Source organism: Phoenix dactylifera, chromosome 14 (genome assembly GCF_051530095.1).
Source record: "Phoenix dactylifera cultivar Ajwa chromosome 14, Ajwa_hap1_PhDact_Kaust_v1.1, whole genome shotgun sequence".
NCBI classification, from domain to species: domain Eukaryota; kingdom Viridiplantae; phylum Streptophyta; class Magnoliopsida; order Arecales; family Arecaceae; genus Phoenix; species Phoenix dactylifera.
The window spans coordinates 26,211,132-26,237,129 of NC_143203.1; the positions used below are offsets into that span (position 1 = coordinate 26,211,132).

General features: G+C 36.0%; 1 protein-coding gene across 2 annotated transcripts; it reads left to right on the top strand.

Moving 5' to 3' along the window:
• Nucleotides 1-773: 773 nt before the first annotated feature.
• On the top strand, nucleotides 774-22,335 carry LOC103718132 (V-type proton ATPase subunit a1-like). 2 transcript variants are annotated; one of them, XM_008806807.5, is made up of 18 exons: nucleotides 774-1,142; nucleotides 4,752-4,796; nucleotides 6,228-6,347; nucleotides 6,450-6,557; nucleotides 7,766-7,879; nucleotides 7,957-8,130; nucleotides 8,405-8,542; nucleotides 9,953-10,060; nucleotides 10,252-10,359; nucleotides 10,443-10,591; nucleotides 14,972-15,125; nucleotides 15,626-15,786; nucleotides 19,565-19,771; nucleotides 19,862-20,045; nucleotides 20,128-20,211; nucleotides 20,789-20,982; nucleotides 21,082-21,141; nucleotides 21,477-22,335. In XM_008806807.5, the coding sequence occupies exons 1-18, from the start codon at nucleotides 999-1,001 to the stop codon at nucleotides 21,679-21,681; spliced, it is 2,457 nt and encodes an 818-aa protein (XP_008805029.1). In that variant the 5' UTR covers nucleotides 774-998; the 3' UTR covers nucleotides 21,682-22,335. The 2 variants fall into 2 exon arrangements, with proteins under 2 accessions (XP_008805029.1, XP_088567229.1); XM_088711103.1 differs by lacking the exon at nucleotides 8,405-8,542 and having other exon boundaries at nucleotides 799-1,142.
• The last annotated feature ends 3,663 nt before the right edge of the window (nucleotides 22,336-25,998 follow it).

The following is a 25,998-nucleotide window of genomic DNA, read 5'->3' on the forward strand; positions in this document are numbered from 1 at the left end:
TTTATAACTTAATATGTTATAAAAATTTTGCTAGGTGCCTTCAAGAAAGACCACTAACACATGAAAGATCCAAAAAAAAAAAAAAACCCTCCAATCAAAATAAAACTCTCTCACTATGGGGGAAATCTAGTGACATACTCATGATCTAACTACAAAATCGTTCCTTATTAAAATGGTGGATAAGAGATAAATAAGTTAAAAAAATGTAAACAAAAATAAACAGATATGTGTGCCAAGTGTAGTACGAGCAATTTTACTTCATAGGATCATATAAATCTATCAGATACTCCTTCTTAAATAAAAGCAAGCTAAGTTGCCAGTCGTGGTGATAATTTGAATTCCGGTTAAGTCGAATCCGAGTTGAGTAAAAGAAATTGCTTGCAATCGGATTGAGAAGTATAAATCCATATCCAATTTCTTTATTTTATATAGATCTATACCCAATCCTGTAATATTGTAAATAAAAATATGGTAAGAAATAGGGAATTTTGGGTTATCATCCATATAAAAGGAAACAAACACATGAAAAAAGTTGAAGTAGGAAATAAAACATGATATTCTTTAATTTATTGTTCCCTCTATTTCTTTTAATTCTCTCAAGCATTAATTCTATAACTTGTTTAATAATTTGACCCAATTTATTAGTCTATTATTACTTAACAACAATCCTTTTACAGATTGGAGGTTATCGGGTTATCGGGTTATCGGGTATGAGTTATCGGGTAAGAGAGGCTGTCCTGGTCACCCCGCGCAAGCCCAAGGGCATCCACACGCCCCTCTCGCTGCCTCCTCACACCGGGGCCTCTCGAGGGGTAACTCGGCACTTTCTTGAATTCAATGGCAGTTGCGAATCGAATAACCGGAGGGAGAGTCCGAGTCCCCTCTCCCCAGATCTGAAGCCCCGCCTCGAAAGTTCTCTCCATTTCCGAAAACACGGTCTATCTCCTCTCCTGTTGTCGATCGCTCGATCGCTCGCTCGCCCATCGGTTCTTGGAGAGATGATGAAGTTCTTCGATAACTTGCCGCCCATGGATCACCTGCGATCCGAGAAGATGAGCTTCGTCCAGCTCATAATCCCCGTCGAGTCCGCCCACCGGGCGATCACCTACCTCGGCGAGCTCGGCATGCTTCAATTCAGAGATGTAAGGAACCGTGCCTCGTAGATCTATTCTTGTTTGTTTGGGTTTTCCGCGCTCACCTTCACGTATCCGTATACGTTCCTTCTAAGCTCGTTTGATTCAATTCTTGATCTCTAAAACATAGTATTTGATCCACGCTGTCTTGATTCTTGGTTAGTGATTTTAAGTCTCTTTCAGAAGTGCTATTGTGATATGATGATTGATGGCCTTTGGTTTCCATAAGTAACGAAGAAAGGGACTACTAATTTGTTTTAGGTTTTGTTGATATGGAAGGAAGGGTTGAACTGGTATCTCCAAGCAAAATATAAGGTTGCTGAGAATTTTTCTATGCACCTGGAATCCATTAAAATTCAAACAACAAATATTTTTTTCCCTTTCAGAAATTCAAATATATGGGTTGGGTATAAGTTGTGTAGAGCTACTGTTGAATTGTATTTATGAAGATAAAGGGTTAGGGGCATTGCCTTATATTGTGGATGATCATACTATTGTTTGCTGTAACTGCTTAGGATGCCTATTTGTCTCACTCAGCGTCATTTGACTTTGTGATGACCTACTAATATGCAATATTAATGCAAACCCTCTTATCAATGATTACTTTAGTACAGAATGTATGATGCTCTTCAACATGCATAGCCACAATTTGGTCCATAGGTATTAGCAAGATTCTTCTCATCTTGGCATTTATATCATCCGCACTGTTATTCATGTTAATTTGCCCTTGTATTTTTTGGAAGAGCTAATCATCCCATTGGGTTTCTCTGAGAATGTTTTAGAACTTCCTACTGATTCATATGACCATGGAAAACCCAACTTGAGTTGCAATAATAAGACTGATGATGGAGAGAACTTCATAGAATCTCAATGTGTTTGCAGATCTGGGTAATTGTTTTGCGGTTTAGATGATAACTTATTAGGTGAAATCTTAGTAGCCAGAATCTTCCTGGAATGTTGAACCAACACCCACTTTCCAGTGCTTCCTTACTAGTGTTTCTATAGCATCTGTTTCTAGCACCAACACTTGCTTTTTCACTCGCTCTTGATTCTGGTAACTAAGGCTGAAACTAGGGCTCAGGAAAAAAATTATGAGTTGTTGCCATTTCCTGGCAGCCCCAATTTTGTATTAAAAGTCAAAGTTAAAAGTAGGGTTCTTCCATTTTAGATATGAGGGTAATAAATGTAACTAAAAAATGTAACTAAATTTTTTTAGATATTGTTGGATTGGAGTTTTGAAAGCTTCAAAGAATTTGTTTTTAGATACGAGGAAAGAAAAAATGTAACTAAAATGGAGCCATCACTAGCACTGAAACTTAATTCATCACCCAAGTTTCTCTAGGATGCATCGTCTAGAGGGAAAGCATGAAGATTTCTTCAAGAAAGAGAAGAAACTTTTAAAGTTTTTACTCAAATCTTACTGCCCCTGCACATCCATATAACAGCCTTATTGACCATACTAAATTTGTTTTTTAGCACTAAAACCTACCTAGCCTAACATATTATCAAAGTTTGATCTTGTTAAACACTTTCTACTTGTTAAATGCACAAGATAAAGGACTCACATGACATCTCTTAAGTGCACATGCCTTGTTGAAAGACACTGGAGAACTGTAAAAATCAGATATCTCATAGTTATGCGTCAAGTCACTGAGAAACTTCAATTAGAAAGGCAATAGAAAATTGAAATACAATACTAAAAATAAGAACCTAAAGTATTCATAAGAGATAAGGTTCCTACAAGCAGCTGGGCATCCTTTTCCTCTATAGTCTTGCTATTTTGATATGCATTACAAAGTCTTAGGAAGTGGGATTGGGATACTGTAGTAAAGATATTTGATGAGTTAGTAAGTTTACTAGAAGGGTGAAATCGGAGCTATAATTTTTGGGGTATAGTTGTGCTTCATTTTTTTATTGCAAAATGTCCATTAACTTTTGTGCTTTGCCAACAAAATGGGGAAGTTGCAGTTTATTTTACTCCAGAAAGGGTTTAATGTTGCAGGCAGGGTGGGTAATATTTGGTGAGCCGGGGATAGTGTGTAAAACAAGAAGGTAGGATAATGCAACGTTTGAATTGTCTTACAAATATGAGCTTGACATTGTCAGGCAGGTACATTTGCACTTGAGTTGTAGTGAGGATAAGTCTCTTGAGGAGGATGTTATTTGATCTAGGTTTATGGAAGGGTCTAATTGACTTATTTCATCAATCTTTTACATGGAAAAAAGTGCTTGACAGATGCTACAAAGCGAGACTCTTCTCTCCTGAATGTTTTGGCTCTGATAGATATCTGCTCTGTACTTGAGTGACAAAATGATACAACAACTTGTTGAAACGTGGAAATAAATAAAGTGATTTGATGTCTTCTCTTAGGAGAAAACTTTGGAAGCATTGACTCAAGAATTTCTTCATGGTATTAGCAAGGATGACTGTCCTTCTTGCCAAAAATGGTCTTCTTTTTTTCACTTATTCTGTCTCTTACTTACAACTACTTGACAATATTGGTGGATAGTTACTATTTTTGTAGTGCCTCTTAATCCTGTTCTCATTTATTCAAAATTTTGTACTCAACTGCTTCTGCATTTTATTCAATTCCTATTGATGATTCTACCATCATTCATAAAGTAACAAAAAATCCTGTTTTTGCTCTCCCCTCCTTTTCGGCTTAAATATCAAATCCTCATTTCTTGGCTTAAATTTTGTTGATAATAGTTAAGAGACAATTCTAGAAAGGCTCTGCCACACAATCCTCATCAAAAAGCTAACTGGAACGTGCCATAATAATATGATTTTGCTTTTGTATATTTCGTGTACATATTGAAGCTAAAAAAATATCTCTACCTTTCTCTAGTGTGACTTTGTTTTTTGACAAATTTAAAATGTACTTTTCCTAATGCAAATCAAAGTAATTTATTTGGTCAACTAGAAAAGAAAAGGAGTTCAATAACACAAATGGTAAAGTAGTATAGGAGATATCAGAACAAAATTTATGAATTTCTTGTGTCTGAATTGATATTTGTTGTTCTTGGACAGTTTGAATCTTTGCCATTCTCTTGGAAGTATTGCTTTATATGACTTTGATGTCACTGAAGACTGCCACTTGGATGTATTTTAAATACCCAAACTCACCTATAGGATCAGGGGAAAATGCTGTCTTATGGACAGGTGCAGGTAGAAAACTGCTACTCACTCATCTACCTTTCTCCGTGTCCATAAATGCCGCCTGTTCGTTCAGGGTATTTTTGGTTGCAAGTAAATCTGTGGAAAAGGAAAAGTAGAACCTTTCCATGGAAAGAAAAGTTCTTTGGAAATATAGTAACAAGCTTTCCAAGTTTGTCAGTTTTCTATTAAAACAAACAAATGGAAAACTAGATTTTCCACAAAAAAAGGTTTTCCATGCAATTGTCCTTGCAATCAAACATGTCCTTAGGGTTGTGCAGCAGCAAGACACAAGGAAAAGTGGGTGGGCAGATCGTGACCCCCTGCCTTGTGCACCATATGTAAATAGTTTTTTTTCCCTTTTTTGATCAGCATACCTTGTCTTTGTGATGCATTTATGCAGTTCATCTTTAATCAGATATCTCAGATGCCATTGCCTCTTTTATACCATTTTTTGGCAGTTAAATGATGATAAGAGCCCCTTTCAGCGAACTTTTGTCAATCAGGTACGTACTTTCTTAGATTGCTTTGACTTCTGTTCAATTTAATATGGAGTCTACTTGTGAAAAAGCAATGTGACATGCTTATGGTAACTATTACAACAATGCTATAATCACTGATGTGGTTCCTTTGGTATTAAAGTCACCAGTGCACTTTATTCTGTAAATTTTTGATTTTGCTCCCCCAAGTGTTGAACTCACCTGATTTATAATATTTCTCCCTAGATTTTTTGCTCATGATCTTTTTGACATATATAAAGATGTCTAAGATTATAGAATACCCCTGTAGCTGCAGTTTCCCCACTTCCCCCCCATTTCAATACCAGTGAAAGGATAGGTTATATCAGAGTGAACCAGAGTTATAACAAGTCCTGCTGAAGTGATAGCATGGCAAACAAAAAAATTAAAACCCAGGAGTTGTCCACAATTTAATGAAAGGATGACTTCTTAATCCAACTGCAAGTGTTTTGCTTGAGAACCGAAATAGAGACTCAATTACTAACAATACACCAGTTTCATTTCAAAATGTACTCACGGCTAAATATATTCTTAAATACTTTCCTGACAATTCATCTTCCATACAGGGAGAGTTACCAGTGATTAAGGTTTGTACTTTTCTTATTCTTTTTTTTTAAAATAATCATTTGGTTCAACCAACATGGGATGCTTGAACTAATATGTTCCTTCTCTGGTTCATTTCATTATATGTTGGCAAGGTAAGATTTGTTTCACTTAAATTTTGCATGATATCAATTATATTCTGTTTAAAATGTCTGTTTGGGCATACTCATTCCAAACCTGACCTCAAAATTCACAACTTTGTTTATTAAGTTTAATCATGCTAGTTAGTAGATATTGCTGCAAGATGTATTAGATCAGAGGTAACCAAGGGGTGCTGTAGGAGCTTGGTCCATATTGGGATACATTTTCATAGTTTCTATGTAAAAATAGGTCCTCGCTTCGCTTGCTTAAATGCCAACCCTGCGATTTGGTTGGTTTGGGAAATTTAATTGTTGCTTCATGTGCATGGCAACTGTACCAGCAAATTTATCTGTTCTGTAAGGAATACCCAAAAAGGGCTTTCGGCTTTCCTTTCATTTCCTTCTTCATGTTAAATGTGGATTCAATCTGTTGATCTTTGAGCATCCACTCCTTAGGTTGGATCAAAGCTTGTACTCAACTAGATCAAATTTTAACTTATTCTCTTTAGACATTTTTCCATAATGGAATCGATATTTTAATAGATTTATGAATTTGAGTCTCTTTTTTTTGAAAAAATGGAATAATCTTTAGATTGATACCTTTCTTTTGCTATGGATTTATCATTTTTTCTTTTGACTAATTTTTATATTACCTCCTTTATTCCATGCAATATGCTTGAATGAATTTATATTATTGTGATCTTAACTCATTTTCTTCCTAATGCTTATCTAACAGGTGAAGCGATGTGGGGAGATGTCACGTAAATTGAGATTTTTCAGCGATCAGATTAGCAAGGCCGGCATCACATCTTCTGCTTGTCCTGCTTTGCAACCTATTAGCTTGGAGGAGCTAGAGGTAGATTGTCCATGTTCTCTACCCTAACTCTTTGAATAGGTTCTTTCATTCTTTTCAAGTTAAACTATTAGATGTCAATGTAGATACCATTTTCCTTTTCAGGTGCAATTGGCCGAACATGAGGCTGAACTTCTTGAAATGAATATGAATAATGAGCAATTGCGACAGGCATATAATGAGCTTCTTGAATTTAAGTTAGTTTTGTTAAAGGTACTTTATGGTCATTACTAGTTACTTGCTCTATGCTCCTTAATGTGTTACTCATGCAACTTCATCCATCTCCAGTCATCATTACTTTGTATAGTTAATTTTGCTATTGACATTGGGAAGATAATCGTTATCCTCACACTCTGTTCCCTCTATAACTGGAGCATTATCAAATTCTTAGAAATTTTATGTCTAAACCAATTTCTCCTCATTGCTGCCCTTAAGGTTTCCTTTTGTGATATATGTTGCTTTGCTGTAATTGCTTGCTTACGCAATTCTTTTGATCCTTGGTCAAGTTAGGCTATCCTTCAGCTTTCTGTACAGAGGGGTTTCTGAAATTCTGGAAAAAGACTAAGGCATTTGTTTTATTTTGGGAATTTTCTGCATTGAATATGTAGTAAATGTAGAATAACTGTGCTCTTCCTATTTATTTTCTGGCTTATTGTAGGAGGAGATGTGGAGTGCATCAACCTGAAGGTGACTGTTTCTGTAATCTGTTCTGGAGAGGCTTGTATACTGTATAGGGGGTTTGCGATTTCTACTTTGAGACTGTCACATATGACAGCGTTGGATCTCCTGAAGAGATTAAATTGTAAATAAAGTTTCTGTGAAAATCAAACAGTAAGACAATACAATAATTTCATCCATAGTGCTTGGTATCCTCACTGGACCTTCGCTGTCGTGAATGCATGATCTTGCAGTACTTTTTTTTTTATAGAGCCCTTAGCTCAGAGGAGTAGGGATCAAAAATGTTAAGACAAGTAAGCTCTTATCCAAATTCTGAATACATGGCTGTGACAGCAAACCTGTATCTTGTCTGAAATGTTTGACCTTGGAATGATTTGAAATATCATAACTTGGGGTTTGGATGATAGACAGTGGCTAGTTTAAGAAGGAATAAGCATCTTTCAATAGCTAAGAACAATGTAAGCTGTTTTTATGCTGATGCGCCCTTTTAACTTTGCAGCTCTTTTACAGCTGTTATACTAGTCTCTGCAAATCTACAATATCATCAGGGGTGCTATTTGTATGACCTACCTATCTGTTAACAATACGAGATGTTTTTTTGACCATGACACCAATTTCAATCCAGCTTCAGTTTAGTGGTACTCATAATAAATTGCATGTATTTATATTTTTTCACATATACCTTATATTTCTTTAGATAGAAGTTAATCGGGACTTGTACCTTCTCACATATTTGAATCCAGGCAGGTAGCTTCCTTGGGTCCAGTCAAAATCATGAAATTCCAGCTGAGAGAGAATTAGATGAAAATGTATATTCTAAGGAGAAAGATCAGGAGAGCCTATCCTTATTTGATCAGGTTTTCTACTTTTAGTCTAATATTACTTTGTTGGTAATATTATTCTGGTTCTTTAATCTAAACATATGTCTTTGAAGGAAACACTGTCTGAGATGTCAAACAAGGCTGGTTTGAGATTCATCAGTGGGATTATATGTAAATGGAAAGCGCTAAGATTTGAAAGGTTGCTCTTCCGAACTACAAGGGGAAATATGTTTTTTAATCAAGCACCTGCGGAGGAACATGTCATGGATCCAGTATCAGGAGAAATGGTTTGATAACTCCTGCCTTTTCTTTATCTATGTATTCTGATTTTACTTTCATAAGCTGGAGGCTTTGAACTGTATCCATTGCCACCCCTTTACCACTGCATCCTCATTTTTCTTCACTGCAACGATACTACGCTTTTTATGCACTTGTATAACTTGAATGGTATTTTTGATGCACGAAGGAAATATTTGTTTTAATTTTTCCCTTATTTCTTCATAATTGCTGCTACATTATATGAGTTCCTAGTCCTGACTTCTCCAATTTGGTCTTATGCAGGTAGAAAAAATAGTCTTTGTAGTTTTCTTTTCTGGGGAGCAGGCTAAAACAAAAATAATTAAAATTTGTGAAGCTTTTGGAGCAAATTGCTATCCTGTTCCTGAGGACACTAATAAGCAGAGTCAAATGACTCGTGAGGTATTCTACTTTATGAGGCCGAACCATTTAGACATCATGGACCTTTTGTCAGGGATGTGAAATTTCTACTAATTTCAGCAATTGAAAGATATATGACATGGCTTGCTGTTGGAATCATAAATTGTCATAGACAAAATGTAATGGTTAATTTAGTAAATACTTGTCATCTAATATCATTAAACTGAAACTGCTCTAAGGTAATGGTTTCTACTGACAAGATTCATTGAGATTCTGGGACATAAGGTGTTCTGCTAAATGTTAAGGATAACATAGTTGTCTGCCTCTTTTTTGTTATGTAACTGTGAATTTCTTTATTCGTTTATGAACAATTTTTTAAAAATCAGCCATGTTGACTGCCTAGGCCAGGCTGCCTAGGTGCTGTCTTCAATGTTTGGCTTTGTGTTTGGGTATGGAGAATGTGATTGAGTTATAACTTAGTATGGAAAGTTTTCAAGTTGTTGCTCTTCATATTGACTTAGTACATCTTATTTGGCATGCTATTTTTCATTTTCAGATTACAACTATATTTCTAGATTATTTTCCGTTTGTTAATGAATACCTTATTTTGGGCCGCCTCGAACCCTTTAGAGCCTATCTATGCATCTGCCTATCACCTAAGCTCTTGGCAGTCCTGTGGCCCCAGATGTGCCGCCTTTGATCCTTTAAGACGTTGCTACTAAAAAGAAATCACGAGTAATTGGTTGTTTTCTTGTAATGATTAAGTGAAGATCATTATGTCTCAGACAATATGCTGTCCAAACTCCAAAGTCAGATATTTAGTTGAGTATTGTCCAGGTGCTTATTTGATGATATTGCTCAATTTTTCAGGAGCCTTTTTAGTTGCCTTTTCTTTTCTTGAAAAGCCATATCAAATTTATTTTGTTAAGCTTTTTACGAGGGATGTAATGAGCACTTTTTCTAAGCTTTACATATGTTGTTTGTAGAAGCTCTACCTTTTCCTTTAATCTGACTATTAGAATATGTATCTGAGAAAACAATGTTTAAACAAATTATATCATATTAGTTGTACCCAGTGTGCTTTATTTACCAAGCAGAAGGCTATTATTGCTGCTCAGTGAAGTGTTATAACATTTAGTGCATGATTTTTAATTATTCATGGGGCCTGACTACTGCATAAAATGTAGGGGATAACAATTTTTCATCATTAGTGAAAGTGTGAAACCATGTTGAATACATTTACACTCTGGTGACCCACTGTTCAATTCTATTTAACTTGTATATGATTTGCCCTTATATTGTAGAAGCACGGGGATCCAATCATTACTGGGAACAGTAACAGAATGAACTAGTTAACATTTGTCCCTCATGATGAGTACCTATATATTTTATAGATAATATTTTTTGGTATAGAGAATAATTTGTCTAGCATAACTTTCTATGACTGTCTAGGTGTCATCACGTCTCTCTGAATTAGAAGCCACTCTGGATGCTGGAATCCATCATAGAAATAGTGCTCTAGCTTCGATTGGGTCTCAACTGTGGAGGTGGACTATCATGGTAATGAAATTCCTTTATCCATTTATGTTTACTGCCCTGCATCCTCTTCTTCTGTTAGTTAGCTACATTGTGGTTGCATTTTGTTTGTTTCAGAGTTGTGAGAACTGCCCCACTCCCTCCCCCCACCCCCACAAAACACACACACACACACACACACACACAAATTGTAATTTTCAATTTATCCTTTTCAGGTAAGGAAGGAGAAAGCTGTATATGATACGTTAAATATGCTCAATTTCGATGTGACAAAAAAATGCCTTGTTGGTGAAGGCTGGTGCCCTATATTTGCAAAACCTCAGGTCATACTTCTGTTGCTTTAGTATTTTCACATTTGTTTAGAGATCATATGACAATTATCCCCAATTTGTTTCTGTTGCTACAGATCAAAGATGCCTTGCAGCGTGCAACAATTGACAGCAATTCACAAGCGGGGATAATATTTCATGTGATGCATGCTATTGAATCACCGCCTACATATTTCAGAACTAACCGATTTACTCATGCATTTCAGGAAATTATTGATGCATATGGGTTTGTCTCTGAAACTGTACAAAAAGATGATTTTGTATATGTATTTCTGTTCTGGACATAGTGAATTACAAAAGAATTAATGCTTATTTCAGTGAAGGCTGTGTCAATGCACTGAACATATAAAAATTGCTGGTTCTTGCCTATGTAAACTGCCTCTATAAAGCAGTACTACATTTTGACATAGTGAATTACTTTGTTCTCGTCATTTGATATATAAAGTAAATTTTGCTTCCTGCATTTTATGCTTTCATTCTTTGAAGAAAACTTGTTAGCATACATTTCATGCTATGACAGAATATCTGCTCCAGAATTTTTTTACTCCTGTGAAATTTCTTTCCTTATGCTACCTTGGTTTTGCTGCATTCAACTTCACCTGTCTTGAGACAATAATATACGTTACCTGTCATTGTTATTATTTTTTTGATGTATCCCTTTTACACATGCTTGTATAAATGAAATACAATTTTTTTATCATTTAAGCATCTTCATGTAATTCACTTCCACTCAAATAAATGTAAAGATTCCTGAAGAAGTTCTGGAAAGAGCTTTACAGTGAAAGTTTAAAATCAAAAGGTCCATTGATTTTGATCTACATATCATCAGAATAATAACAATCATTTGCTTTGTGGAGATTTATGTTTTTTCATTTTTTTACTGCGTGGAATTTGCTATTATTTGCAATTGCATGCCGTTAAGGGTTCCAACATCTTTCTTTCCATAAGATAGTGTAATAAATAGAATGTCACATCAACAATTTAATAACTCAAGTAAACTAACAAACAAAAATGCTTCTTGGAATTTCTGCACATATAAACATCAATAAAGGAGAGATGGAAAAACATGGATGGGCAATGTCCAAGCCATGTAACTTGGAGTTGGAAAGCGTACCATCAGACATAACAATAAGTTTTTCAGAATTGTGTGTTCTGAAAGAAGAATATACTACCTGATTCACTAGGTCTATGATCAAGACTGCAGTGTTGATTACGTAAGAAACCAAGTGCAAGTTAAAAGAATCATAACACTGGAAGGGACAAGAGCATATCTTGACATAGATGCAGGAATAATAGTTGCTGATGACTGGCTTTAACGAAGCTTGTTTATCTTGACATACTTCAGTAGTATTGCGTGCTTATTGAAAAGGATTTGGTCTATCAACATCAGTATATGTTCTATCATTGTAATAATACTTGATTAGCTCATGAAAATTTTCAGGAATATGCTAACAAGTAGTAACAGTTTGTGAAACCACAATGAGTAAATATGTGGTTTACATCCTTTAGCTCAGGCTTCCTCAAACATAGCTTGATGACCACCATTGCTATCACCTCTTTTGCTTGATTCTATCATCACAGCCTGGTGAAGTGTCTTGAGTATACTTGTGAGTGAAGTTGTTAATGTCTGGTAGTGGTTCCACAATTTATACCTACTGACTACTGGAAATTAAATAAATTTTGTATATTGCTGGCACATCCTTCCAAGCCAAAACCTGAGCCCAAACTTGACCAAATTCTTTTTTTGCTTTTGCATTTCCAAGTCATTTGTCAAGGTTTGGTTCAATTTGAACTCTCCATAAAGTCTCATAAGGGGCATAAAACACTAGGTGATTCTTATTTTGCGCTAATGTCAATATCTCAAGTAAATAACATTTCCGAGAAATACTATTGTCTGCTTTATACCTATTCTAAAGGACATCAGGAATTCCCTTTGTTACTAGAAACACCAGGCACATGGAATGCCTATACTAAAAAACATTAATTAAATATAAAAGAAAAGGATGAGGGATGGGGATGGAAGGTATTAAAACATAAGCTCCGATCATGATTTATCTTGAAAGGAGCAATATATTAAATCTTGTCCAGTTAATTATTTTGACAGGATAGTAGAAAAGTTCACTCAAAAAGAGGGACTGTAGATAAGAAAAGGGGATAGCAACTTGTTCTTTCTTTACCACGTGGATAGGAAGGATTCATTCATTGGGAAAAAGACACTAGTTGATGCCCACTGAGATACATGAGTGTGAGAAATATTTAATTAAATTTCTTTCTCAATTAAGCTTGTGAAATTATGAATTAATAAGATTTAGTGGGCAGTGTTTTAAAATATGGTGCACGCAGCTTCATATGCATCCACATAAGCGGATGCAGTTCTTTGGCCATACTATATTGCCTATATGTGGTTATTATATACAGTCATACCATATAGGGACCAAAAAAGCAATCTACTGAGCATCATGTGGCTGCATGTGCAGCTTGCTTAGCATTGTCTAGTTGCATATGCAGTTCGCTTAGCAGTGTGGGCCCACACATCCACCCATGCTTATGTGTGCCGGAGTAGATGACATGTGTTCAAGCTGATAACTTGGTTGGATATAGGTTTCGAACGAACCTAATACGAATATCAATAATGTTATTATGTTAATTATGTTATAACTATTCTATTAGGTAAGTGGTAAGCACAAATTGTTTGTTGTATTGTTATTAACATTGCTATATTTATCCAAAAAATATTACTATCTTTATATTTTTTATTTTATTTAATACACTCTACTTAATTTTAAATAGTCAAAAAATACTAACTGTTTATGCATCTGCATATGCTGCCTCCATACCATATATGCGCTATGCGGTCCCTTGACTGCCTACATACCCTAACCAACTTTTAAAAAGCTATTAGTAGGTAATTTATGAGTGAAGTGAATCTTCATCCAAAAAGTTGACAACAGAAAATATAGGATAATATAAAATATTTATTACCAACTCTTTTTAATATAGTATAAAAATTTTGAATCAGCACTGAATGAGCATTATTCCAGGACAATCTCATAATTTTAGGTAAATTCCCACTGCTTCTGCTCTGAAAAGGCTATTTGTCACTTCCCATGCAGGTATCTTTAGGCCACACTTTTTATTAGGTAATGGGTTCCCAAGAACAAGGGGACATGTTGCTATCTTGGATGATTCCCAATATTTTCGAGTCTCAAAATTGTATAATTCCACCTGTTTATATGACTTTATAGTAACATGCACATGTTCCATGAGGACAATATGAATGCAATCCTATAATGAGTAAAACAGCAACTTGTTAGCCTGCTTGCACTTTGACAACACATTACCTTAGTAATCTATGTGATTCGTTTTGTGTCTTATAATGGTACAATTTATAAAATGTAGACACAAGTAAAATATGATAAATATTAAGTTAATACTAAAACTAAACCTACTTATAGATCACTTATTTCTTATGTAGATATATTTTTAGTACTTTTTTGTCCACAAACAGACAAATATGTATACCATATAACTATTTCTTAGAGATATAAGCACGCGATATTTTGTAAATGGACAATTCCCCATGTCCACACTGGCTTTTACTTCCCTCCCCTCCCCCCACACGGTTGCTTCCTTTTTTTTCTTTTTTTTCCATTTCCTGCTTTATGCTTCTCAGGTTGAGGGATCACATAAATTGGGACCGTTACCTGAAAAGAGGGGAATAATGGATTTAATGCTTTGCTTATATAGCTGGCATGGTTATATTTTTGGTAGAGTGCTTCATTGGATGAGGGAAGCTGATAATATGATGTGAACTCAAACTTTGTTATAAAGGGTGATTAACTTTATAGGACAGTGCTTGTTACTTACTCGTGGTTTCTGAACCTAATACTATGATCTTCTAATACCATAAGTTCAACTTATCAACTAGCTAAGATGCATTATTCTAATATTATCTTTTATATATTAAAATGTTATCCTGTTCTATTATAATTCACTTTATTAAACCTAATTTATCCCATGGCTTTCATATTTAGCGTGGCTAAATCGAAGTAATGTTTTATTTGAAATTTCTATTTAATTACTAACATGATCTTTTGCTAGTGCAATCTGGATGCTCTTGAGTGTTGATGTGTTCCGGGATTTTATATATAGCAGCATCTTGAGGAAAGAATACTGCTATTTGGCTATTTATGATGCAGAGTTTGCTTGAAAAAGTTTCTTGGTTTGAATGCCTGATTTAGCTAATGTTAAATTATAGATCGGTCCTGCTTCAAGGCTGAAATCGGTAATCTAGGAAATGATTGAAGTTTTCCTTTATTACTCTGTAAAATTTCAAGTATATTTAACACTTGCCAGCTTCTCTGATAAATTAAAGTGGAAAATTTCTCACACAGTACAGGAAAACTTTTATATGACCAAGTGAAACTATTTTGATCCTGTAAGAATGCTTAGTTATATATAGTATTTCTGAGAACTCTAAACAAAATTTACAATGACATACTCTTGATGAAGCAGTACAATGATGTTAGTAAAATGAATTCTGCTTGCTATGTCTTTTGTCATGGAATCATATTTCTGTTATTAATTCAACTATATTGTTGTGCAGTGTTGCTAGATATCAAGAAGCAAATCCTGCTGTGTACTCTGTCATTACATTTCCTTTTCTTTTTGCTGTGATGTTTGGAGACTGGGGCCATGGTATATGTTTATTGTTGGGATCGTTATTGCTTATTATTCGTGAGAAAAGGCTTGGTTCTCAGGTATGTATACCTTTTACTTCATTGAATTACTCGAAAGAGACATTACATTCTAAATGAGTTCATGCCTGTACTCTTTTTGGAAATATTCTAGAGGTGCAGTGGTTTTACAGAATCTTATATTATGAATTGGAGAAATATATGGCCTTGCATATGATTAAAAAATCTGATTTTCATTTCTATGAAACCTTAATATGGCTTTTAAGGTTTTGCATTTTTATATAAAACTCATTGGCAATTTTAAAACTTTTAATGGTAAAATAAATAAATGGCAACCAACATGAATGCTTTCATTTTGGTTTTCCAATTTTTCATGTCTCAAACTAGTAGATGTTTACAATGTGCATTTGATACTTAAAAGGTGTTTTTCATAATTCATGGTAGAAGTTATTTCTCTGTTCTGTTTCTCTTTTAACTTCATGTTAAAACTATGTGCAATATTTGGCAAGTACTTTTGTCTACTCCTTTAACTGGGTAACTTCTGTATGTGACTTATTTCTCAGAAACTTGGCAGCTTCATGGGGATGGCGTTTGGAGGGCGCTATGTACTCCTTTTGATGGCATTGTTCTCTATCTATTGTGGATTAATATATAATGAATTTTTTTCAGTCCCATTTCACATCTTTGGTGAATCTGCTTATAAATGTCGGGAGATCAGTTGCAGGTACTATAAAATCTGTTGTATGCTTGACCATCTTTATATGGTATTGTTCAGTATTTAAAACTAAACTTTGTTTGAAAGCTGAGTATTTATTGGAGACATCTTCTTTGCCTTATGAGTTTAATACCAAGCCTATAGCTTCTATTTCTTTCAGAAAATTTCTTGGTGTTTTCACATGGTCATTTTGTATAATATGCACTTGAAGTTCCATAAATGCATCCTGTGCCATTATGTTGCTCTGACCTACTGTTTAATTGGCAACATAGAGCAGAGATATTCTAGTATTGGTCATTGCCATAACGCAACAATGGGCTGCATAATCCTGGCTCCCAGTAGAATTAAGTCAATGCTTTTTCACCGCTACATGGCATTTGCATACTTTCAACTAAAAACGTTTGGTAATACAGACAATTTACCTTTTTCTAAAACTAACATAATTAATATTGGAATATGTGTCAATCTGCTGCATTGATGTCACACAAGAATTGGTAGTTTGTTCTTGCCTGCATATTTAAAACATTTTCACCACCAGATACTAGGATTTCTATGTGCACAAATTTGTTCAGCATAATGAAGGCTTAGGATTGAGGTGTTTGCAATCTGCCACAATATACCCCAAAATGGCACTTGAAGGACAGACAATTGGCTACGAGGTTCCAATTATATTATTTGGTATCTAGGACTTGTAGTACCTGCAAGTAGGGAAACAATTGATATATTCACAATAAGATTAAGGCAGCATGGTTTAAGTGGAGAAGCATCTTTGTAATAATAAGATTGTTGCCCGTTAATCTGACTTGAGGTAATTAGACTTGATGAATGTTTTATAGGACAATTTAATTCCAGCTATTGTATTACTAACCAAGGTTCGCCGTACCGGTACCTGACTCCGTATCGGTATCGGACCCTGTATCAGTGCCACACTATCATAGTGTCGGTATGGTACGGTACGTGGCACATCTAGTGTACCGAGTGTCGGTATGCCACCGGTACGGTACGGTACGTTCGGTACCATCTGGTATGGTACGGCATACCATGTCACTAACTAAAAGGAGAGCTTCCTTTTTTGTTGGACATTGTGGTTAGAAAGTTGGGAAATTGATGTGCATAAAATAGCATGACTATGTTGAGAATAATAATGGAGTTAGGCTTCATCAGGGTATGAAAGTTTTGAAAATTACACAACTTGTAGGATTGTACCAACGTTGGTGGAACCAGTACTGGGCACCGTACCGGTTCTTCGGCAGGACGAGTCGGTACGGGCCTGCATCGTGCCGGGCGCGTACCGACACAGTTGAACAAATGGGAGAGAGGGAGAATGAGAGAGAGGGATAGAGGTCGGCGGAGGCCAGCGCGGGGCCCTTTCGCGATTTACGTAGTCATTCCCCTGTTTCGTTCGAAACAGGGGTCGGCCGTGTAAATCACGAAAGGGCCGGGCGCCAGCCTCCGTCGGTCTCCGCCGGGCCTCCGCCACCCAACAATTTCTATTTTCAAAAAAATTGTTACAATAGTGGCTTAGTAGGTTTAAACCACCAATGTTAATAGTGGCTTAGTAAGTTCAACCACCAATATTAATGGGCAACATGACACCTTTGATCATGTCAATTTTGCGCTGTATCAAGTTTTGGTAGAGCTCATGCTTTGTCTTGTACATGTTTGGCAAGAAGATATGGGTCCTCAAAAGCATCTGAATTTTTCAAAAGTTCAAAAATAAGTTCCGAGGCTAATGTGGGCAAAATAGAAGTTTGGCTCCATAAAACAACCACCCCACCCTCGCAAACCAAATCTTAGATTTAGCTTCGAGCTTTTCAAGGCAACGTTGTGGGTGTTGTATAGCATTATTCATATGAGTTATGTCTTTTAGTTGTTCATCATGTAAGCAAGGTTCGTTGTCTTGGTACCAGATCCATACCAATACTATTCTATTACAATATGGGTACGGTCGATATGGTACCAGTTTGGTATACCGAGACTTAGTATACCCTCCATACCATTTACCGGTTCGGTACCAATACAGTATGGTTGGTTCCATCGTACCAAACCGGACAATACCAAGCATACCATACCGGTTCGATACTAGTACCGGTGGCGTATTGAGTATTGGTACGCCAGATGTACCGCATACCGTACCGTACTGACACTATACTAGTGTGGCACTGGTACGGAGTCCGGTACCAGTATAATGAACCTTGGTTGGTTCACATAAATACCGGTACGGTACGGTCGGTACACTGGTACCTACTGGCATGATAAACCTTGATGTAAAGCATCCATATAGGCCAAAAGAGAAAACTTTTTTTATTTTAATTATGACATTAACTCTGTGACATACAAATTATAGTGGTCTAGATTCTAACCTCTTGAAGTTTACATGAAATGGTTTTCCACTCTTCTTTTAGTTCTTTTAATCATTTCCATCTATCGTCAGGACATGTATACATTTTAGATTCAGCCTGGAGTCTTTAATTTGTTAGTGAGCTCAGCACTTGAGCCAAACACCCAGGGCATCCATTGACCTCATTATCTTAAATGGCATGCCAACATTTGATTGGAGGTCAACAGGTCAGTGAGGAATTAAACATTGTAAGTTTTTTTAAAATGCTAAAAGGTCACCCTTCCTATCATTGCTCAGTTCATCAATCCTATATTGCAGTAACTGATTTGCAGAATGGTAACCCAGGCCCCAACTGATGCTATCTCACCCTGTGTAGTCCGCCAATTCATAACTTCCACATTTGATGGTCATCTAAGTTGTGATTGGATATGTGATCTGTAGCAGTAGTGCAAGTTTTTTCACGGCAACATATAAATCCTAACATAAGTAATTTACAATCCTAACTTAAGTATTTCTAACATTAACAATGAGACTCAACTGAAAGAAAATCTTGACCACTGATTTGGTGAGGGAAAAAAATGGAATAGACACGTTGATGATTGAGGTGGAGGTATTTTAGAAATTATGATGGAGCAAATTAGTATAAAATGCACCATCATTGATTAATGGGAGCAATCACCTTAACAAATGCCCCTAGAGCATCCATTAACGTATTCCTTTATTTAAATACAACATATTATAAACATTATTTGCAGCCTTTTTGCAATAATTCCTGAACATTTATTAGCAACTCTTTTTACCAATGGCATAACTTGAACTGAGACAACAGAATAAGAATATTTCCCTGACATTTGCATTAGGCCACTGCGGGGGGACAATGGGATATGAGGTGTCTGAATTTTTGAAATAGAGCAGGTGCTGTTCTAGAAGGTCTCAATAAACTATTGTGGAAGAAAAATTCATCTGCTCTTCATTGATATGTGAATCAAGATCAGTAGATGTCACAGCATTTTTTAAGTGCAGATTAGTATAACATGAATTGTCTAGGATTTTTCTTGCTCTCTGCTACTCTCATCTCTTCTACTTTATTGTTGGGTTGCTACTGTTTTCTTTTAGGCAATTTTTTATCCTTCTATTTTTCTTAACCAAGTTCTAATATCATATGTTTAATTTTTCTCTCATCTACATGTCACCTGACTTCTTTTTTTTCCTGGACACCATTTTACATCTTGTTAATGATTTCGTCTTATATTTTTGCCATGTTGTTACATTTCGTTCTCGATTTCTTTCAAAGATTTAAGTCTACTTGCCTTCAAGAAGAACTGATTTTTGGCAAGTAATTAAATAGTCTAAACTTCGCTCCTGTATGCTCTTAGATGTTTGAAATTTAGGTTTCTTGCTAAGAATCTATATTTGAATATGTAAAACTGATTCAGTTTGCCTCAGTGATGCACGCACTACTGGTCTTGTAAAGTACCATGATCCATACCCATTTGGGGTGGATCCAAGATGGCGTGGGAGTCTTTCTGAGCTACCGTTTCTGAACTCCCTCAAAATGAAGATGTCTATATTGTTTGGTGTGTCTCAGATGAATTTAGGTATCATACTAGGTTACTTTAATGCAAAGTTCCGTGGAAGCTCCCTTGATATTAGGTATGTTGTGATTATGCTCGTATATTCTCTCTATGATGTTGCCTACTTATGAAAGACTGAGGACAACATATTCCATATTCCTTTTTTTAGGTATCAGTTTATGCCGCAGATGATCTTTCTCAACAGTCTTTTTGGTTATCTTTCACTCCTCATTCTCATCAAGTGGTGCACAGGCTCTCAAGCTGATTTATATCATGTGATGATTTATATGTTCCTGGACCCAACCAGTGACCTTGGTGAAAATCAGTTGTTTTGGGGTCAGAAACCACTGCAGGTTCACATGTTACACCTATCTCTTTTACATGAAGATATTGCTCTGCCTTTTTCCATTAAAGTTTGCCAGATTCTTCTTGCAGATTTTGTTATTGCTTCTGGCTATTGTGGCAGTTCCTTGGATGCTCTTTCCAAAGCCTTTCATCCTAAGAAAGCTCAATATGGAGGTACCTTGTTCACATTGAAATCTTGGTTGCTGCTTGATAGTTATTACATTTGAATTCTCTAAAAAAAACTTGCAACTAAGTGTTACATTGAGAAACAAGTTAGAAATCTGGAATTTTCACTGAAGTTTGCACTTCAAATGGAATGATTGATATGTAGATACAAATAGCTGGGATAAGGCTTGATGGTTGTGGCTTTTGAGCAACTACCATGCGAAACTAACTGCAGCTAAATACTCTTTGATTAATGTGTATGGTGGGATGTCCTTGTTTTGTTTACATATCCTTATACAAGGCCTTGATTCTGTCTAACATGTTACAATTGCATTTACTCTTGTGTTCTTGCCTGCAATCAGGCACATCACTTATAGTAGGTTTTGAGTGCGATGTATTTCTTTTTTTCCATGTTTAGTGTTAAATTTTATTAGTCCTTGATCTAGTGGGCATGCTCGTGTGGTAACAGAAGACTTGGGAACAACTATAGTCAATGAAAATTGTGGGAAAAAAGGAAAACCAAGGACATGTATGTTTGGAGACTGTACGAGCACATATTTATTGCTTTTTATAAAATGTTATGCAGAGATTTCAAGGTCGTACCTATGGCATCCTTGGGACATCTGAAATGGATTTTGATCTTGAACCTGATTCTGGAAGACAACACCTTGATGATTTTAATTTCGGTGAGGTATTTGTGCATCAGATGATACATTCCATTGAGTTCGTTCTTGGTGCAGTCTCAAACACTGCATCATATCTTCGTCTTTGGGCTTTGAGGTATGTTATATTAGTCTTTCAGACACTGCATCATATAATGCTTACATATAACATAGTATACCTTAGTTACCAGTTTTGGTGGTGTTTTTATGTATTCAGCTTGGCGCATTCAGAGCTGTCAACCGTTTTCTATGAGAAAATACTACTCCTAGCCTGGGGGTGAGTTTTAACTTCAAAATTTCCTCATCTTAATTATTTGGTACTGTTTCTAGTTTTATAAGATGTACAATTTCTTTATGTTATTATTTTTTCTTCCCTTGTGAAAGACATTTTTTTAGCAGGATCTTTAGTTGTCATTTGAGTTTTCCGCACAACATATAGGTCGTTCTACAAGACTTTCTGTCCTGTCCATCTCTTAAACTTCTGATCAGCATTTATGTCTAATGCACTTTGAAAAGGCCACACTAACATACATTTTAGACAGCCAGATTAAACCCTCTAATGTTCTAATGTTTAACATGTAATTCAATTTAATAAGAGTATCATGTCTACAGGTATGACAACCCTATCATTCGGATAGCTGGGCTTGCAGTTTTTGCCTTTGCAACAGCATTCATATTGCTGATGATGGAGACGTTAAGTGCCTTTCTTCATGCTCTGCGTCTCCATTGGGTTGAATTTATGAACAAGTTCTACCATGGTGATGGTTATAAGTTCAGACCCTTTTCATTTGCCTCCCTAGCAGATGAGGAAGACTGATCGGTGGCATTCCTTCAGAAACTTTGATTCTTATTGATGGGAAGTATGCGAAAGATAAAAGAATAAACAGGTGAAAGATAGAAATCATTACTTTGCTGCACCATGATCAGATGAGAGCTATATATGTAGTCGTGGATCCAAGTGCAGCATTTGCACTTTAATTAACAGTGCAAAAACTCTTCTTCATTCGCCTCCTAGCTGTCAGTGCGGAGAAAACAAGCAACTGAGAGATATTTTGTAAAGTTACAGTAAGATAATTACTTCTTAGAACAGACTGGTGCTTGGCAATACAGTTGAACTTCTGAAAGTCATATGTCATCTAGGGGAAGCAGATTCTAATTTTTTAACTCCAATATAAATGTAGATTTTTTCCATAAAACAGATCCTTCCCCTTCATGCTTTTTGTATGTCAACTTACTTTTTAATTCTCCATTTGAAGGAAAAGCTTTCTTTTGATAAGGCACTGTTGACCGTTTAGAGTTGGCTTTCATCCAGCCTTGTATCACTATGTTGCTTTTGAAATCCGTGTAATCTGTATGGATGCGAACTTTTGAAATTGCTGTAGAGAATGCTTTTCCCCCTCTTCTAGAAGATGTATTCAGGGTATCATGGTGGACTTTGATGAAATGAAACTTGCTTGCTGCTATTTGGGTATGTAGCCTGTATTGGCAGAATGGTGATGAATGAAACCTCAATAGGAAGCCCAAAATGTGGGTGTGTGTTTTTTTCCTCTTCATTTTTCCTTTTTTCACTTTAATATATTCACTATGCAGAATGAGCTAGATCTGCATTTTGTTGTCTGGATCTTTACCAGACCAAACATACAGTGGAACAGGAAAGAACTTGATAAATTGGCTCTAAACAACAGATGATTATCATGATTATCCTTTTTCTTTCTTTATTAACAGACAAAAATTCCTCAAAGTGTTGAAAAGGAAAATGTAATAGTTTTCTTCATTGACAATTACTTGTTCCTGGATGATTGGATTAACGCTAGTTACTCAATATTTGCAATTATTTTTTGTCATCTTATTCAGAACTAATATGGTAATATCAAGTTTATCATACAAAGCATGGAGGCAGTGTAGGAGCAGAACTGATTCATGCAACATACCAAGTTTCATGAAATAAGTGCAGCTACCTAATGCACAATTGGTGTTTTATGTCATCCTGTGCTTGCTTTTGAAATGGAGCATTCTAAGGTATGTTTGTTGCTGGTTGTATATTGGTTAAGGGCAGAGTATCAATTTAACTAGTCAAACAGTTCAAAAAAAAGTTATTGGTTCAATGTCTCCAAAAATCACTTAATCTAGTTAATTTTAATTCATGGGAAGGGTGAATAAAGTTAACCACTAGAGCTTTCTCCTCTTTCTTTTTTTTTAATTGTTTTCAACAACTTTCTTGCTAACTATGGAAATGCTCACCAAACAGAGAACAGCTTTGACTGATTAAATCTATCTGTCCTCTGGATGTGGAAATGGCCCCCCGGAAATCACTCCGAGAGCGGAAGCCACAAATTGTGTATTATATCTGTATTGGTGGTGGTATGTGTTAACAAATTGTGTATTATCTTGTTTGTATATCAGGTGGTAGGTTGCACTACATTGATAAAAAAATTGATTGCTGGTAGTTGGTTGCATATCAGCATGTTTGTATGTTGATTAATGCCGAGAAGTTGACTGATGGTTCTTTGTCAAATTTTTTTCTGCTGATCGCAACTCAGGTTATTTGAATGTTGGTTGATGTTGAGAATTTAATTGATGGTTCTATGGCCCTGTTTGGGGGAGCTGTTGGCAGTAGAGCTGTTGGAAGTGGAGCTGTTGGAAGTAGAGCTGTCTGAAGTAGAGCTGTTATAAAAAGCTGTTTGCTGTTTGGTAACTACATTCATAAAGTGTTGTGGTACTTTGTTTTGTGTTTGGTAAACAAACGGGGAAAGTACTTTTGTATGACAAAATTACCATAAAAGACATTGCATAGTATTATACAACAGAATATAATAAAACATAACATATATTAATACATAAATATACGATATAGTATAATATTTTTGTAATATAAAATAATATTATTATAATATAGCATAATAGTAATATAATTATTAGAGTAAATTAATATTTGGTAATATAACATAATATTAAATTATTTAACATAACATATTAATGTATTATGATATAATATAATATATATTATATTTATAGTATAATACAATAATAAAGACATAAAATATTATAATTATTAGTATAAATTAATTTCTCATAATATAATATAATATTAAATTATTTAAAATAACATATTAATGTATTATAATGTAATGTAATATAATATAATATTTATAGTATAATACAATAATAAAGGTATAAAATATTATAATTATTAGTGTAAATAATTAATAATGTTGAAATATATTTATTTATTATCTTATTTATTCATTCATTCATTTATATAAATATTTATTTATTTATTTATTTTATTTTTTAAATTTTCTTTTCTTTTCTTTTCTTTTTCCTTTTCTTTTTCTTTTCTTTATTTTTCTTCTCTTCTTCTCCTTCCTTCCTCTCCCCCGTTCTCCTTTCTTCTCCTCCCGCGCGGCCGGCGGCGCCGGAAGGGGGCCAGGCCGCCGCGGCCGCGGGAGGGGGCCGGCGGCCGGCGGCGGCCGCGGGAGGGGGCCGGGTCGTGGCCGGTGGCGGCCACGGCGGGCCCCCTGGGAAGTGCTCTCCCGCGAGGCCGACAGCGCCGGGCCGGGCCGTGGCGGACGCGAGAGGGGGGCGGGTCGTGACCGCCGGCGGCCGCAGGAAGGGGGAGAGGGAGGGGGTGCGACGGCGGGGCCTCGCAGACGCGGGAGGGGGGCCGTGGGACCTCCTTCTTCTTCGGCACCGTCCCTTTCCGTGACGGGGACATCATCGCCGGCGGCGGCCGCAGGAAGGGGAAGACCACCTGTCTTCCTCTTCTTCGGCACCTCCCCACCATGGGGGCGGGGGAGAGGGAGGGGGTGCGACGGCGGGGCCTCGCAGACGCGGGAGGGGGGCCGTGGGACCTCCTTCTTCTTCGGCACCGTCCCTTTCCGTGATGGGGATATCATCGCCGGCGGCAGCCGCGGGAAGGGGAAGATCACCTGTCTTCCTCTTCTTCGGCACCTCCCCACCATGGGGGCGGGGGAGAGGGAGGGGGTGCGACGGCGGGGCAGAGGGAGAGGGTGCGGCGGCGGGGGAGAGGGAACGGGGTTGGGTGGGAGAGGAAGAGACCGTGAGAATATGAGAGAGAGGTTTTTGGGAGGAAATTTTTTTTTTTAAATGGAGGTATTTTGGTCAAAAATACAGCTTTCCGAAAAAGCTGAAAACAGCATTTTCGGAAAGCTCCAAATTGGAGCTTCCCCCCAAAAGCTGTTTTCAGCTTCCAGCAAAAGCTGAAACAGCTTTTCAGAAAATTTACCAAACACCATTTTTTAGCTAAAAGTACTTTTGGAGAGCCAGAAAGTGCTTTTTGGCCCTCCAAAAGCTCCCCCAAACAGGGCCTATATCATTTGTCATCTGCTAGCAGGTTGCAAGTTGTTGATTATTGCTGGTTGTCGTTGGTTAATTTTTCCTTTTGCTTGCTGCTTGTTCCGTACTTGTTCACAAGTTTATACACAAACTATTACGCAAATAAAATAACTATATTGATAACAAATTAATATTATTTTATTTAGGAATACATGATTATTTTTGTAATTTTATAATAAATATCAATTGATATAATTAGACATTAAGGAAGTAATTAATCCTTTGGTACCATTTTATTCAACTAGAGCATGGTCAATTCCCATTATATATGATAATTAATATTGTATAAATATTGTTAGAATAAAAAATAATATAATAATAATTAATTTGTTCAATATATAATGGCATACAATATTATTTAAATATTAAGAATATAGTTGGTAATATAATAATATTTTAATCTATGGATAATATATATATATATATTATTTATATTTTTAATAAAAAAGAGATTATGCACTAATTGGGGGCAACCTCATCACCTATTTTAGTGGTGACTATATCTCTGTACCTCCGGATCAATCAAATATCCAAAATTATTAGAAATGATGTGTTGTGCCGTGCAATTTTTACTTTCTCAATTAAACAAACAGAAGCAACATATTTAGAAGTTACAGAGATAACAATTAATATCTAAGATTCTGGAGGTGCAGATTTACAATTTTTATTTTTTTTAATTAGTCAAATAGAAGCAACATATTTAGAGGTCATTCCCTTACACAATCAAGAAAGCCCTAAATAGTAGTAAAAAGTAAAAATCCATCTTGCTGAATGGTAA

Excerpts from the sequence above, each read along its gene's own strand:
- LOC103718132 (XM_008806807.5), top strand. The coding sequence starts at position 999 with ATGATGAAGTTCTTCGATAACTTGCCGCCCATGGATCACCTGCGATCC. Across the intron at positions 8,131-8,404 it reads ATCCAGTATCAGGAGAAATG|GTAGAAAAAATAGTCTTTGT; the intron begins GTTTGATAACTC and ends GGTCTTATGCAG. Across the intron at positions 20,212-20,788 it reads TAAGAAAGCTCAATATGGAG|AGATTTCAAGGTCGTACCTA; the intron begins GTACCTTGTTCA and ends AATGTTATGCAG.